The sequence below is a fragment of the Stegodyphus dumicola genome, chromosome 5 (assembly GCF_044657685.1).
Source record: "Stegodyphus dumicola isolate Sdum_Otavi_A_Nest chromosome 5, ASM4465768v1".
Classification (NCBI taxonomy): domain Eukaryota; kingdom Metazoa; phylum Arthropoda; class Arachnida; order Araneae; family Eresidae; genus Stegodyphus; species Stegodyphus dumicola.
The window spans coordinates 198359686-198377955 of NC_140772.1; the positions used below are offsets into that span (position 1 = coordinate 198359686).

The 18270-nt window shown below is 31.6% G+C and overlaps 1 protein-coding gene across 1 annotated transcript in view; it reads right to left on the bottom strand.

Moving 5' to 3' along the window:
* LOC146997385 (neprilysin-2-like) overlaps positions 1 to 18270 on the bottom strand; it is a 66361-nt gene that overhangs the window by 27915 nt on the left and 20176 nt on the right. Inside the window, exons 5-7 of the mRNA XM_085817862.1 lie at positions 13357 to 13533; positions 7191 to 7277; positions 2275 to 2402 (exon numbers count right to left, since the gene is read on the bottom strand). Of these exons, the coding sequence (XP_085673988.1) occupies positions 2275 to 2402; positions 7191 to 7277; positions 13357 to 13533 (392 nt within the window). The remainder of the gene's footprint in view (positions 1 to 2274; positions 2403 to 7190; positions 7278 to 13356; positions 13534 to 18270) is intronic.

Genomic DNA, 18270 nt, shown 5'->3' on the forward strand with positions numbered 1-18270 from the left:
GCATATTTTGAATAATACTCGTATTTAGATTTCAAAGGCATTCAGGCAAAGATGCGTCATATTCAGAAGCAAAACAATTCTAAATGGTGGGATTCTAAAGGGAACAACAAATTTTACTGATTGGTGAGAAGATGATGACGTAAAAGGTGAGCTTGCGGAGATTCCAAGCAAATTGGTAGAAGAATGAAATGAAGTCAATTACACTTGCATAGTAAGCAGCTACTACATATGTCGTTATGTTGGAAGAGAACTAAGTGATTATAGAAACTGAGTCACTTTATAAAATCAAATTAACAGTCATCTTCATAACATTAACAACAATTTGTATTTAACAAAATAAGTTGCAAGAAGCATACGCCTGCATCCAACCGCGAGGGTAACTATACAACTCACAGTGCTAGTGGTACAGTTAATATGTTTCTTACAGTTACAGTTTTAGATATATGAATTAATACTCGTTTGGTAATTTCAATTTCTTTCAATTATAATTTTACATTCTGCAAAAAAATATATTTAATTATTTACATTATTAAAATTTGGGATTTTTTTCATTTGAATGTGTTAAATATTTTTCACCACAGGATTGCTTTTTCGTCCTCTGAGTAAGTTCTAAATTCATGTTCTCGGTTTATTTGTAGAGTCATTAGGTTATTTTTAAAGCAGGAGTGATGAAAAATGAGCAATGTCCTCGCCGAAGGTCGAACCACGGATGTCTGGAATACGCGCCCAGCGTACTGACCACTACACTACGAAGGTATGTTAAGTAGGCGGGAGAAATACCTTATATATTTAAAAAGCAAGCAAAGATGAAATAATTTTTTTATTTCATCTTTGCTTCAATTTTAAATTCAGCAAGAAAAATCGAATTAAATCATTTTGCTTGATCTGACATGGGAATTTTTACGCTGCGTTGGGGGCAACACCAAAATTTTCGGATTGTTATAATTAAATACTTTTGAGTAGTTCATCAGCTAATTTTGGATATAGAAACACAGCGGATTTCAAGCGGAAAGAGGATTGCAAATGGGCTGTAGTGTAGAATTGAGTGCCTCTTTGATTGGAGACAAATTTTGTTCAATTATGGTGATGAAACCCCGTTTCTGGTTACCATGATTGATCAATTTTCAGCAGCATATTGTGCAGAAATACTTGGAATGATTATGGTTTTAAATAAAAAAATTGTGATATACTATCAATAGTATACATACATACATATATATATATATATGTATATATATACTATCAATAGTATACATATATATATATATATATATACTATCAATGGTATAAATATGTATATATATGTATATATATGATAGAAAAGAGACAAAGACATAGTAACAAAGTTGTTTTGGCGATGCAGGCAAAGAGGATAGATCCATACTGAAAGGGAAGAATTTTGATTGCATAGAATGCTAATCCATAATGAATAGGAAACTTGACTGTCGCTGCAGATTAAATTCCATTTTTATTTAAATTCACATTTGTGTCCACAATTCACTTAGCATTTTTTAATACTGCTGCAACAGCAGAGAGAGAGAGGGAACTAGTGTCCAAGCAGCACAGAAATTCAAGCTAAAAGTGCGCGTTATCCAATATAGAATATTGCCAAGAGGAAGGTTTGGGCTTAGGTCAGAAAAGTTTCAGTTCTCAAAATTTTGAGTTCAGCACTGCGCAGGCCATGCAAGGTGGATTGATCTAGAAATGGCGCATCCAGAGAATAGAGAGGGAGAATTAAGGGATTACCATTAGTTTAAATTATAATTTTGATTTACATATTTTTTATCTTGCACACACACACATACGGGTGTATGTACGCAAATATTTTGGCATTTTAATACAAACCAACATTTCAACAGAAGGCTCGAGAATTCTATCCTATAAAATACCTTTGTTGGATTTGGTAATTTATTCGCATACGTTCATGTAAACACATCCTATCTATTTTAAATGTTAACTTTGTACTGTTTAGACAATAAGGAAGCTTATCGCAGTGATTTAATATTTCAGTGAATTAACACCAAACAAAAAAGAATGATTTAAATAAACTTTTCCTTAGTTCGTCAGCCCAACAATTTACGTAGCCAGTGTAGTAACAAAAAAGCCTTAGCTACTTGCCAGTTTCCACCAAATTTTTTTTTGTGTGAAGGATTGTATAGTTTAGAAGTCATCATCTTTCTTGACATTGAAACTTTCATCTGAAATGTTGTTCTGAATTTTTTTCCTAAAACTGGAAAAATTCTAAATATAAGTTCTCTATGAATTTTGTCTTACCTTTTGTTTGCTTCTGCTATCGAATTAAACAATTTCTGGAGGAAGCCTTGATCAATAACAATCAAGGTTTCATTTTCAAAAACTGCATCTTTCAACAGTCCGTTTAAATACTTTATTAGCCAATCAATCTATCGAAAAGTAAAAGAGAAATATTTCACATATTTCATCGAGAAGCAGAAAATGTTTATAACATATCATAAAATTTAAGTAGAAAAATAAAATATAAAATAAATCGAGTTTCGGTTAAATTTGTTTAATAATAATGTTTGATAGTAATAAATTCAATAATGATAAACTATACTTTGATTAGCTTGACAGTATACATTTAATAAATAAGGAACTTAGGAATGCTATTACGATTAAGATCTGAATGTAAGTGCGCAATTTACATGAATCAAACTTTAAATTGGCATCAAAGAAGATATCGCACATTCGGAAAAGCGAAAGCTGATTTAAAGAAGTAGATAAATATTGTAGAATCGGTACTTACTATCTAGGAATATGATTTCTGTAAACTTACTTCCGATGTGGCTGTCTAGGGGCTAATAAACTAGTCCGATTTATGTTAAACTTGAATATTTAATGAAACATGAATAGTTGCTACAAACTACAAAGTAATTACATACGTAGAAGGAAATAGATGAGATTATTTACAGATGAAGAGAAGGAATCGCCTTTACATTCAAACATCTTTTAATCACGTCATCGTCTTAATGGCGGAATCGTCTACCTTCTATCATCGGAAAAGTAAAAGATTTATTTTCACAGCTTGTCGCGTCATCTGATTATAATGAACGATGCCATCCCACAAATGCTCGTCCATCCTGATGGAATGCGGCCTCGCATTCTCGTAGCACCACCATCTACATCTAGGGATATGAAAAATAAAATTAAAAAAAAAAAAAAAAAAGGTTTAGTTACTATTGAGGGAAAAGTCGTCTTAAAAGGTTTATTTCAGCCATCTTTTCTCATCATCTTAACATCTACAGAAATAACGGCGTTAGCTCTTCTTAAATGCTCTTTCAGTGTTCGTTCATCTTTAACAGTCTATCTGAATACATGTATTTTACAAACACGTCTTCCTTTGATGTTGTCTGGAACAATTCACCTTCGTATTTACGTCTTCTTAAACATCATCTGAATACGTCTTCTGAATGCGTCTTTTTAGATACCGTCTGGATACGTCTTCCGAATGCGTCTTAGATATCTTCAAGATCCGTCATTCGAATGCGTCTTCTCAAAATCATCTTCTTTAAGCCGTATTTCTTCATACATTTCATCCTTATACATCATCTTCAGTCTTCTTAAATTAGTTCACGTCTTTAAAATAATAGTCCAAGTCCATTAGTCAATTCGGGAGAAATTTGGCAACCTGGGAAAAAGTTTATATTCAGGAATCATCAAAATTGGTATTTCATTATCAAAGATCGTCTGTCCATGGTTTCAGGTATTCAGCACAGGTACTAGTCTTGAACGGTCCTTCGGTAAAACCAACCTTCTCCACGTCGTATGTGTCATTAGGCTTCACCTTGGTGATTTTGTATGGACTTAAAAAAAACTTGGATTTTAGTTTTATACCTGGCCCTAGTTGAGTGCGTTTAATAGCTACCATATCATTGATCTTGTATTTACGAGGGAGTTTTCGACTTCGATTGTAAGTCTTTCGATTCTCTTCCTGAATCTTCCGAATCTGCTCTTTCACCTCTTTACGTAAATTTTCTCTAGACTCGATAAAGTCCTTCTGAATTTCAGCTTCTATTAGTTCTTTAATCTTCCTGTCTTTATTCGTCTTTATCTTCGTACCAAACAAAAGCTCGAAAGGTGTCGAATTGATACTCCTCTGAAAAGTCGAATTAATTATTTGCTGGACATCATTTACGTGTTTGTACCATTTCGTAGGGTCATCTATAGCCAACTTAGAAATGACTGATATGATAATGGAATTCAACCGCTCTACTTGTCCATTGGCTCTTGGTAATCCTGTTGTGATTAAGGATAGATGAATATTTTCCTTAGTACAATAATCAGCAAATTCTTGAGAAGTAACAATGTGGAAATAATCGAAACAAAACTTACTTATTTTGTAATATTCATAATGCTTCTTCCTAGGCTCATACCGGCCTGAGCGCCCAGATCTGTAGAATCTGTACTTACTATCTAGGAATATGATTTCTGTAAACTTACTTCCGATGTGGCTGTCTAGGGGCTAATAAACTAGTCCGATTTATGTTAAACTTGAATATTTAATGAAACATGAATAGTTGCTACAAACTACAAAGTAATTACATACGTAGAAGGAAATACATGAGATTATTTACAGATGAAGAGAAGGAATCGCCTTTACATTCAAACATTTTTTAATCGCGTCATCGTCTTAATGGCGGAATCGTCTGCCTTCTATCATCGGAAAAGTAAAAGATTTATTTTCACAGCTTGTCGCGTCATCTGATTATAATGAACGATGCCATCCCAAAATATTAAAATCAAATATATTTATTATAAACTTTAATTAAATTAAAATTTCATCAGTATATTATGACTTTTTTATCGAGCCCAAACTAGTAAAAACTACATCATAAAACAGAATTTGCCGAATAATAATTGGTATAAGCTTGCAACTAGAATATGTGTTCATCAACCAAAATGTCATATATAATCATTTATAGAGTTGCATTTAGGTTAACGTGTTTCTAATATCTTTCTTTTCCTTGGTTACCTATTAGTTAACAAAATAATAATCAAATGTTGTTATAAAGAATATTTTAGTATTCTCATGAAACTTAGAACGTTATTTTTTTAAGTTCTTTCCGATACAAAAGTAGCATTTTTAATTCCAATAGGCGTGCAGCAATAGGCATATATGCTTAATGATGAAAAAAAATTGCAGTAGGGGAAAGTTCACCTCTGAAATTTGTCATCATGTATACAGAAAAAGTTCTCACACGAGTTTAAGAAGATACCAACACATGTGAATTTCCGTAATTAAAGTACTGGAAGATTTTTCACAGTGTCATACTACTTAGAGAATACTTTAACAGATAAAATAGTATAAATATTCGACAATTAGGCGAAATTTGATAATAAATAGACTAAGCATGGATCATTGCTATGATTTGGTATACTTAAATCCTGCATCATTTAGCACACAAAAGCTAAAACCATGTTACATGAAATGCTTTAATGCTATTTTGGACCTTTTCCGTTTACGGAAAACAAGCGCCAAATAATTTTTGATAGAAAGAAAAAGTATATTGTAGTACTAGTTTTACTTTATTTAGTTTACTAATCCAGAAGGGCTTCGTCTCGAAATGGCATTTTGCGTCGAACCACTAAAAGCGTTAAATCACATTTCAAATTGTTATCATCAAATATTTTTGCTCTGTACTATATTTAAAGTAATTAAATAAGTTATCTGCATGAATGTATGTATGTTTCTCGCGTTGCGAAAAAACAACGGTACCTAGAACCATCAAATTTTGAATGCGTAATCCTCCACCTGAACATGGGTACCTAAAAGTTCGAATCTCGAATTTTTTTTTATTATTTATTTCATAGTTTTACTACATTAATGAATTTTTGATTAAAAAAACTCAATAATTTCAAAGCGAACAGAGGCAACATTGCAAAGAAAAAAAACATTTTTATCTCCTGCGCGAGACTGTCTATTGGAAATTTTAAATTTTTGCTGTTTTTAAATATTTTTAGTCTAAATGCTCTTGAGACGTGTATGTGTGGGCATATGGAAAACTTAGGCGTAATATAAAATCTCAGACCTTTCAGTTTTTCTTTTTTTGTGTGTATTTTTAATTCATTTTATTTATGTGAAATTTGGGTAGACGCCGTTTAAAGATAAAACCATTTGATAAGATCTTAGTCTACACTGCTACTATAATTGCCACCTTTAGATTAATTGTAACCTTTTAGATTAATTGTAACCTTCTCGATTTCATAGAACATATTGTTAATAAAAGTTTTAAAACTAGTCTTATTATTAGAGTCCTTTGCTTCTTGAAATAACTAACTTAATACACATATTTCTTAAGCAAATTTTGAAACAGAAAATGTTCTGTAGCAGTTACAAATTATACTACACTTTTGTCTCGGCAATCCGACGAATTATGTGCAAAAATAATTAAGCATAGATGCACAACACACTTAATTTTACAACTTTACCATTTTTGTAATTTTACAACATTTTTTGTTAATTTTGCAATCCCGGGACTAACTTTTGGAAGCGAGTGTAAATAAATAAATTAATAAAACATTTTAAAATAAAAATAGTAAGTGGAAGTGAAAGTCACTTTTCTCACAGATCAACATACATCTAAGCAAATTTCTTTGGTGCCCAAGGCGGTACTCATTCTTCCTACAAGTGTTCTCTAATAATTGAAGCACCACATTTTTCATATGCAACGATGTTTCTTTCTCGAAGATTTTCAAGCTTTGCAAAGAAATCTTGGTATCATCCTCCCCAAAAAAGTACTGTCTAAAGAATCAAATCAGAAAATTGCTTGGGGCTTTGAAAATAGCCTTCTGTTCTAATGGGTTTCTGTGAAAATGTGTTGTTCTGGGAATTTAATAGAGGTTCTCACTTGTAAGTAAATTCAAAGCGCCATGTGCTGTGTTAATGTTGAGAACTTCCACATTTTGGTGATAAAACATAATGATTTCTCTTTTAGAAAATCTAAATGGATGAATTGACTTTTTTCCAACATTTTTGCTTTTCCAAAATTTTAAATTTCTTGTTGATAGATTATCATATGAATATCAGCTAGTCAGCTACAAATTTCAATTTTAGAACCAGAAAATAATCTTAAAAATTGATGCGCATTTTGTCATCAATATGTCTTTGCAAAATAAATAAATAATTTAATCTTTGACAGTAGAGAAACGTTTTTATGAAGCAATAAATTTACCTGTGGTAACTTATCTTTAAGCTCCTTAAGGGTGTATTTATTGTACAAACTACTGATGTTTTGTCGTTTTTCGTCTGCCATAGAGATCTGTAAGAAAAATATGTTGAGTTTAAAATACATATTCCGAGTTAAAGAACTGAAATAAGTGGTTGAATAAATGCAAACGAAGCGTCTAAAGTTTTAAATATTCTTAGTTTGCAAGATTTTTTATCCTTGCATGTAACTAGTTTTTAAGATTTTGCCAAATGTCAAAGTAAAATAACTTAATTTATCTTTCAGATTTAAATTAACTGTTGTCAAATTGAAGGATATATAAGCTATAAATGCATACCTTGATTTAACGCAATGAACACTTTCATGACGACTACTCTGAAAGTAAGCAGCACAGCTGAAAATAAATATAATCAGCATTGCAAGTCAGCTTTCTAAGACGCACAACTGAAAACCAAAAGTATATGGAATTGCAAGCGGTCCTCTTAAAGAGGGTTCACGTTAATTTCAATCTTTATATTGTTGCATGCGTACGAGTTCACAATAATTATGTTCTTGTTGTTGTTGCTTATGCTCATTTGTCTGCCGTAATCAGCTCAAGTCCACGAAATTCCTCATGGCAAGGAGCGCAAGATTACGCCTGCCGTTGGCAACAGCCTTGAGCACCAATCTGGCGACAGTGTGATATAATTATATTTTAAACTACTTAAGAGTTAAACAGAACACAATTCAAAGCATAGAAAGCTAATCCGATCTCACCGCGAAATCGCTACAATCAACAACAAGAACTAAGTAAGCAACTGAACTGAGATGTTTTAATCTGGCTTTTACAAGCTTTTAAATCAGGCACGAGAATATTCTGGTATTTTCTCGATTTTTCCCGAAAGCAAAAGAGTACAATTACGAGATATCTATTTATTAAATGTTAAATGCGCGTGCTCCTGTATTTTTACATTTTCGAAGTAGCTTTCTCTTAAAACTCGTCGCGCGCACATCTTACATGTCACGGGAAAATGAAACATATTAACTGAAATTCTACTAAAAGTAGCAAATTAAACACAAAAACCGTAACATATTATTCCTTTTATATTATATCTAATCCTTATAAATAAAAAGGGTACTTTTCCGTTTTGCCGGCGCAGGCGATAAAGTCGCCAATAATGGTCCAATTGGTGCCAAACGGAATATCTTCGCTGGTAACCTTTTATGCCTCATTTTGAAAACAAGTAGCAGCCGTTTTTTCTTATCAGATTGATTCTTTCTTTCAATACTGGCATACAATTACATAGAATTTTTACCAGATACTTTTATGCCCTAAGGCCATTCGCGGTAATTAAGTCAATTAGGATGCAATCACACTGCTCACCCGAAGGCGAAAATATAGATGTGATGTGATGTGTGTGATTACGGCAAAGCCTCGAGGGCTATCTGCCTAAGGGGAAAATGCCTTCGTGGAGGACTTTCTAAGGGTAACTGGCTCGTATACACGTTACACATGGGGAAAACCAGAAAAACGCCCATGCAGCCAGCCCGTTTGCGATATTCGAACCTCGGACAGAACTACCAGTGTTCAGGGACTCTACCGCTCCGCCGCTGGTGGGCACGAAAATATAGAAAAGGCAAATTTAAGGATTAAATTCATCAATTCTAATGAGAATGCATTAGCGAAGTAAAGCACTGCGGTGTTTTACATAATTTCTGAGTAAGCTATTTGTAAGAATTGAAAAAAAAATCTTGCATTTAAACTTGTATTCCAAATTAAGATTTAATTTGAACTTAATGTAGATAATTACTGAGAGAATTAGATTTTTGTAGCGTAGTTTACGTGAGATGAGATCACTTGGGGTCACGTGATATGAACCGGCGAATCAGGATGTTGAACCATGAAAGCGTAGTAAGTTCTTAAATTAATATCCTTTTACAAATTTATTGTCTTTATTTATTAGCTTCTTACAAAAATTTTAAACGATATTAAAATGTTTATGCCTTCAAAATAAAAAATTCTTAGAACTAACATTTGTTAACATTTTTTATGTGTATACTGTATGTAGTCGCCAATAAGGCGAGATTTGCGCCGGCGAAACGGAAAAGTACCATAAAAATATATATAGTTTATAATTATTAATCATTTTCTTGGACATATGCAGACATTTTTTAGTAAATAATGAGAAACGTTTGAAACAAATTAGTTACATAATTTACTCCGAAATATTCATTTTTTTAAGTCTTACAGTATTTTTAATTTTTATCTTTTAAATTTTCTTAACTTCCTAAATTTTGTGATAGTAAACTCTTTATTGGGTTGTAGAACTGTCTTCAAATTGCAAACTTTTAAATTCAAATTACTCTTTTCAATCTTTGTCTCATTTCAATTATGAATTATTCGCTACAACATTTGCTTACAAAATTGTTCACCGTAAGAGCTGTAAATGTACTTAAATCCTAAAAACACGTTAAGAGAAAATGTAAAATAATAACATAAATAAAATTTATACTTGTGTTATCCGCTTTCTCTGAGGAAAAATGTTGTGATGTTTTTTTCAACAATTTGCTGCCACGTTTAAGTTGTGATAATTATTAAGAGTTGTTTAATATTACTTTTAGAACCCACATAAGCTATCTGGGAGTAATCCACACTATATAAATTGTGTTGTAGAGCACAAAATGTTCCGGTAGGAAATTGCAGGATAAATCTTTTATTGATCTTGATAAATCCCTTATTGTATTCTCACTCATTCAAGTTATTGTCCTTCTGAAGTTATTGCCGTCCTAATTCAAGTTATTGTCGTCCTGAAGACTAACTTCTACCTATCATTTGTACTTAACGGGCTTTGTTAATTAACCCTAACCGCACTATCCTGCATATTTTATTACTTACAGTATTATTCTTCAATGAAACCGACAAAAAGGAATTTAGTTATTACTTTCCTAAAAGCACTATATTGCTTTACTTACAACTGCATTTCTTTGATACGTGCAATTTATTTTTTACTTGATGCACATGCATAGATCTTGTATAGTTAATGACGGATATTTTATTAAGGGGACTCATACACCTTAAAACCCATAAGATCTTCGAATAGGTGACTGTTGCAAGAATTGGGATAACTTATTTATTTCAAAAGTAATTACTTCCAACTTTTTACAGCTGACTACATAATATAGCTGCTTTCTGAAATAGTCATCATAAAGTTTGTGTTGCCACAAATATTTTTATAATTTAATCCGCTTTGTGACAATATTTTTCGTCATGTTTCCACCTTGCGCGCACAGTTTAAAATATTCTGTTGCATAATTTAATTCTATATTTAATATATAGCTTTTATAACACTTAGAAACTACTGTGAACCTAAAATTCTAAAAATTTCATGTTAAATTTTTATTTTATTTGGAGTTGAGTTTATAAAATATATTTTATTAAAAAAATTTGTAATGTTTTCGTCTATAAAATTTTTCAGTATTAAAATATTTATCAGATTTTTGGTTCAGTTAGAAAATAGTGCCCATATAAAGAATTCCATCCAATTTCAAGTATGTACCATTAGCCCTTTTTAAAATATCATGCGCGCAAGGTGGAAACATGGCGAAATATTTTGTCACAAAGAGGATTAAATTACAAAAATATTTGTGGCAACACAAACTTTCTGGTTACTAGTTTCCAAAGCAGCTATATTATGTAGTTAGCTGTAAAAGGTTGGAAGTAATTGCTTTTAAAATAAATAAAATATCCCAATTCTTGCAACAGTCACATATTCGAAGATCATGAGGGGTTTAAGGTGTATGAGCCCCCTTAAATTCAATTGTACACTGCACAAAAAAAATGAGACAGTTCTATATCTTCCAGTATACTGTGCCGATTGACGAAATTCAATCATGTCTCGAAAGCGCGACTTAGGACGTATATTAAATTTATATATAGCATTGTTCTAACATAAGTATTTTGACACAAAATCGGACTTTTTCTGAAACCACATACCAATGTTTTTCCATATTTCGATTGTAGAACTCAAATTATGCCAAAGTGCCAAGTTTTGTAAACATCGCTTGAAGAATATTTAAAAAATTAGCTCTAAAGGTTTTAGCTCCGACATGGTAATTGAATTTGGTATATATTTATTAATATTTCTTTTTCATTTTATTAAACTTATTTGATTCCTTTCACATTTCGAAATTTAGGTTCATTCCAAATAAAATAAATTTTTAAAATTTGTATTTAAAAATATTTTTGTAAATTTTTGGAAAAAAATTTTTGAATTATAACATATAAAATTTTTACCATAATCTAAAAGATGTATTTCTAAGCATATCTGTAAAACATTAGAGTTTTATATTGAAAATTTCCAAAAATATACATGAATTTATGTATTAGAGCGTTTTGAAATTTGGCATATTTTTATAAGCGATAATAACGCCAAATGTGGTTTACGCACTTTATTAAAGTTAATGGAAAGCATGAATGATGGACCTATTCCCTTCCCCCGCTCGTACACACACACACACACACACACAGAAAAAAAAAAAAAAGTAGGTTGCTATAATTTAAGAAGGTCTCGCCAAGTAAATTACTTTTTGCGCAAACTGAAAAAAATACGCCAAGATAAATTTTCGAATTTCTCCGTATATTTCGTACCAAATTTTACGAAATTTAATATTTAGGCATAATTTGAATCGTAGAATCCCAATATGGAAAAACATTGGTATATTATTTCAGAAAAAGTCCGATTTTGAGTCAAACTACCTATGTTAAAACAATGCTAAATCCCGCTTTCGAAACATGAAAAATGCAAGTTGAATTTCGTGAATCGGCCCAGTAAAACGAGAGATATAGAACTGTCCTATTTTTTTTTCGCAGTGTACAGTGTAGCTGAAATTCGTAAGCGGCGGCTTATATTACATATTGGAGTAACATCTCATGCTAAGAATACGAGTGTTCTACAGTCTTCAGCATTAATTTGTTTGTCAGGATTAGAAAAATTTAAGTCCGTCTTTCAAATCAGTTAGTCTTGTATAAGAATCTGTGTTAATTTAAATTGCGGCATAAAAGAGTAATTAATTTATTACGTTTTATTGAATTTTGTAATCTAATGAACGACTAGATGCTAAGTTATATTAAATATTGCATATTATGTTTAATTACATTATAAGGTATTTCTCCCACCTTCTTGGCGTGCCTGCGTGGTGTAGTGGTTCTGCCCGCTGGGCCGGTATTCCAGAGGTCCGTGGTTCGATTCCCAGAGAAGGCGGTTGCTAATTTTTCATTTTGTCTGCTTCCAAAATGTCTAATGTCTCTACACCATAACTTACAGAGAACAGTAAAATTTTAATTGACTGTCATCTAATTTAAACTCGAGATTGTAATTAACTAAATAACTATAAACAACTACTTGACGTTTAGACATACATTATTAGATAAGTGTCGGTGAAATTAATTTACAAAGCAATTAATTTAAACTAGCGAGCCATAATTGCAATGCAACATCAATGATGATTGATAGAAATTATGTAATTTTGCAATATAAATATTCCAATATCTTGCCAAAAAATGTTGATGCTTAATGAGCACTTTTATTCAATTCTAGATATTCATAGACAATAAGGTTTGAAGGAATATTATTTTATGAAAAAAATCTGATTAAAGATTCTCGGGGTATTAAAGAAAAGTTTTTAAAGATTTGTGGATTCTTAGTAAAGTTATTAAACATTCGTGATTCTTAAAAAATTTATTCTGCTCTTGGCTAAAATTTTATTTAAAAATTGTTTACTTAATAGAATACAAAAGAAGCTTTATATATAGTTAAGTATACAAATTACAAAAATTGAGTAGCCCCTGCAATTTTTTATGAGCAAATTGTAATGCTAGTCAGCTGAAAGTTTTTCATATAAATAAATTTATATGAAAGATATAAATAAATGTCTAATGTCTTATAAATAAATGTCTTCCAAAATGTCTAATGTCTCTACACCTACAAGATATAAATAAATTTGTATGAAAAAATTTCAGTTAACTAGCTTTACAATTTGCACTCTCTTGTGACAATGGTAGAATATTTTTTCTGAGTGCTATGCATTAAATGAAGTAATCATTCAGCCTATAGTTAACAACCAAACATAAAAGGGATATGTCACTTTAAAATTATTATGGATTCAAGGAAAAAGAACCAAATTCTGTACTCACATTGGCGAGCATAGTTTCAAAATCTAGTACCTTCCGGAGCTCCTTTTCAGAAATATTTTCATCTGCACCTAACTTATTAGCTGCTCTCACCATCAGTTTGAAGTAAGCAGCTCTGGATGAATTGGATCCAGCAAGAAAATTCTTACGATCTGGCATTCCTAATGATGGTCGATCCAACTTAAAAAAGAGAAAAAAAGAAAATTAGTTAAAAAAGTACATTTGAATATATGAGTTTAACAAAAAAATATTTTCGGCTGTTGCAGCTGCTGCGCCATATCTCACTCGTCTGACAGCAAGTTCAGAACAAGCCCACGAAATTCTTCGTAGCAAGGAATGCAAGATGGCGCTAGTTGTTGACGAGAACATTGAGCATCACACAGGTGACAGTGCGAATTTGCTCAGTTTCGCCTCGAATTTTGATAGAGAGCACCCCGGGGGGGATGCTTACATCATATTTAGAGTGCTCCCATGCTTCAACAATATTATACATTTACAAACATCATGCCTTCTCCGGGGCCTTATGGCACGACAGTCAGCGACACTAACCACTACACCGGTTGGGCGGTTCTATGTGTAACGTGATAACAGGTACTCTGAATCCAGATTTAGATCGTAAGATATTTTTACTTAATTTAGATGAACTGAAAAAGGTGAACCATACTCCAGTTTGTCAGGGGACGTGGCTGGTGCAAGGCTACACACGCAGCAAATCCCATGCAGCAAATCCGTTCGCCTAGAAGCAAACCCAGGTCGAAAAACCAGTGTTCAACGATTATATCTCTCAACATGCAACCACGAATCTCAAAGAATTGTGATTCAACAAAATATTACGTTACTCAAAGAACAAGTTCAATAACTCATCCATGTATGTTCTTATATTTAACGCCTTGCAGAACCTTCATACAGCGAAGCACTGCATCATGACTGTGCCTGTACCGCTAAACTGCTGACATCCTTTTCGTTTGCTTTCATTTCTTATTCTAAACATTTATATCTTTGAATTTTATAGTAGTATTGTTTACTAAATAATTTTGTGTATCGAACTTTGGAACGTTTCAAATTACAACAGAAGAGTATTTTATTTATTAGAAGCTGTGCTCTGAGGCTGAACAAATTGTTTTTCTAAATTTTGACAAAACTTCGAATCCCCAACTTTGAACAATTTTCAGAAATTTCTGAGAATTATTATCGGAACTTTCGTTAGTGAAAGTGCATGTCTTGTGGAAGTACACTGCTCAAAAAAAAAAATGGGACAGTGCTATATCTCCCGTTCTACTGGGCCGATTGACAAAATTCAAACTGCGTTTTTCATGTCTCGAAAGCGCGACTTAGGATATATATTAGATTTATATATAGCACTATTCTAACATAGGTATTTAAACACAAAATCGGACTTTTTCTGAAATAACATACCAATTTTTTTACGTATTTCAATTCTACTACTCAAATTATGCCAGAATACCAAGTTTTGTAAAAATCGTACGAATAGTTTTTAAAATATTAGCTCTCAAAATTTTAGCTCCTCAATGTTAATTGAATTTGGCAAATATTTATTAATATCTCTTTTTTTATTAAACTTTTTTGATTTTTTCTCTCACATTTCGAAATTTTGGATCATTCCAAATAAAATTTACCCATTTTTGCGTTTTAATTTTTAAATTTCTATTTTTAAATAATTTCTATAGATTTTTCGAAAAACATTTTGAATTATAACCTATAAAATTTTTACCATCATCTTAAAGTAGGTGTATTTTTAAGCATATCTGCAAAAAATTAGACTTTTTTATTCAAAATTTTCTAAGATATACACGAATTTACATAATTTCGCGTTTTGAAATTTGGCACCTTTTTTTTGAGCAATAATAACGCCAAATGTGGTCTATGGATTTTTGTTACACTGAATTGCCACAGCTATTTTTAACCTTAAACTTCAAGTAAAATTTTACGGAGAACTAATTATATGACATTTTTTCCCTCAATGATTCGTAATAAATATTTATTAATACTATATGAAAGGCTATTTTTTAAATTATAGATGATATTATTCAAAATTTTAACTATTTTTTTTTTAAATTTCTCTCGTATCTTTTCTTTTTTTTTTAAAAAAAATAAGAGTAAGTTTTTGTAAGAGTAAATTTTTACCTTCGGCGTTTTATCGTCTGCTACTTTACTTCGTTTAAATCGAATTGTCTAAAACTGAGAATTTTCGTTTGATATTTATTTGAATTTTATGACATTAACTGCATAATTTATTTCTAAACAAACTGTTGCCTTTGAAGTGGCTGAAAGAGCGGCTGATACTATTATCCATATTTTTAAAGCACAATATATTTTTATAGAAACATAATATTTAGAATAATCATTTTTTATAAAAGTCAAATTATGATATAAACATACAACCCTCTAGAGACTGAATTAATGGAAGTTCAATGGTTATGTAGAAATGATCTGCAGCTACTTAATGGCTGGATAAGTCAGCAGATTCTGTGGACAAGTAAGAATAATTATATAAACGACACCAACATTCTGGATTCAATAAACAACGAGGATACGATGTTTACTAAATGAATTTAAGAAGTTTTAAAACATAAAAAATCAACTCATTTTTTTTCCTAAAATGTATTTTTGTGCGTAGCGTATTTTCATTATATCCTTAAAATTCTAATTTAGAATGTAATTGTCAAGAACTGAATCCTAATCATCAGTAATATAATAAATAATTATTACGGTTATTAATAAATCCTTCTTATAAAGTAATTGCAAATATTTCAAAAAACTTTCTGTCTGAATGCAAACATTTTTCTATGCAAATATTTTTAATTTTTATTAATCAAGATTGCACACCATATTACTTATTTCCACTTCAATTCTTACCGTCAGTTCTAGTAGAATTTACAAATCAATTATATTTAATTAAGGATTGGATTGGATTATTTAATTATGGCAAAGCACACGAGGGCTATCTGCCTAAAGGGAGGGATGCCTTCGTGGAGGACTTTCTAAGGGAAACTGGCTCGTATAAACGTTACACATGGGGAAAACCACGAAACCACCCATGCGGCCAGCCCGTTCGCGGGATTCAAACCTCGGACTGAACTACCAGTGTTCAGTGTCTTTACCGCTCAGCCATTGGTAGGCTATTTAATTAAGGAATGACCATCTAAGTTAAGAAACAGCGTACCGTAACAACATTTCAATTATTGGCGCCGTATCTTTCATGTTACTCCCGATTGGCTAGATACATGATTTTTAATGAGTATTCGGATTTTACTAGTAACTTCACTTGGAAATCGCGCTTAAACTAGGTTAGTTGGTTATTTGAACATAGAAAGAACATGGGAGCTATTTGATTAAGATGCTTTCATAGAGAATCTTTGTAAAGAGAACCTAAAAAACTACAAAAACCAACCATGCAGCCTGGGTTAGACTGAGCAGCAAACAATTAGTATTTAACAATCTCTTTTTTTTTTTTTTTTTCCAAATTCTAGGCAACTGATGAGGCTCCAATTAAATCTCCAATTCAATATTTTATTTGTAAATATTTAAAATATTGTTGTATTCTTAGACACAAAAAGCAGAATTTAAGTTTTGTTAACTCGTTAGTAAACTACCAAGCCTTAGTGCAAATGAATATTCAATTTCTTTGGCAATAATTGTATTCACTTAATATTCTTGGAATATGAGCCAAAGAAGGAACGTTCTCGGAAGATTAAAGAAGTGTTTAAATCCAGTGATATTAGGTTTGTCTTACAAGCTCAGGATCAAAGCGATTCTGCAATTGCCCGAGTAGTTGACTTGTAAATGGATGTGAATTAAGCAGGTGACTTTTAATCTTACGTTATTCAGCCAGAAAACTTATTCCAAATGTTTTACATTGCATGACAATGCATCTTTTCATTATTCAATAACCAGTCGAAGAACCGCTTGTGTTCCGAAAATAAGTATGTGTACTCAGTCGTCCTGCATGTTCTTCAAATTTGTCTTCTTGGGATTTTTTTTCTTTCCCAAAAACTAAAGTTGCCTCTCAAAGGAAAGTTTTTTGACTTTGAAGAGACAAAATTAATATGACATCTACTTTTAGAGGCATGTCAAAAGCAGATCTCTACAAATTTTCTCTTCCATTACATGTTGTGCAGTCAGACAAAAAGTTACATCAGCGTAAATTCTATAATCTATTTTTATTACACTCTGATTACTTTATTAACATACAGTGAATATATACTAAATCTTTTACTTTAGCTTAATTAATTCGGAATTTTTGACGGAATTGTTGTCGGAACTAAGACTTAGAAGATAAGTCAAATTAAATATTTCGATAACCCAATAAATTCAAGTTCGAAATTTCAATATTTTATTTTCGGAGGGAGGGGAAATGTTTTCAGTTTTGGTCCATTATACTAAGTATATTTGCTTCGATTTTTTATTTTTCCATAAAAGCGAAAATAATTTGAAGCTATGCATTATATGGTATACATATAATGCATAGCTTCAAAAATAAAATTTAATAATATACAGAGTAGTTATAATTAAAGTTCCACATTGAAACGGTCATAAAAGGAAAACTACTGGATCAAATGTTATCAAACTTGGAAATCGTGTAAAGGAGGTCATGGAAAATTATTTTCCGCGAAAAAAAGGAAGTTCGAAACCTCACCACCAGGGGGGGGGAATGGCGCTGTATGCAATATTGTTAAACGAAATATGAGTCGGAATCTAACTTAACCTTTTGTTAAACGGGTTTAATATGTTGTATAGCCTTAAGAAACTTTAAAGTAGGCAAATTACCATTTAAAGACGTTAAATTCGATGAATGTCGAGTGCGCCATCCCTGTAAGTGAGAATTTCGTCCGTGAAAACCACGAATTAGTGATTAGAAAATGTCAGATCGCAAATCACTAGCACAAGTGCGTACAA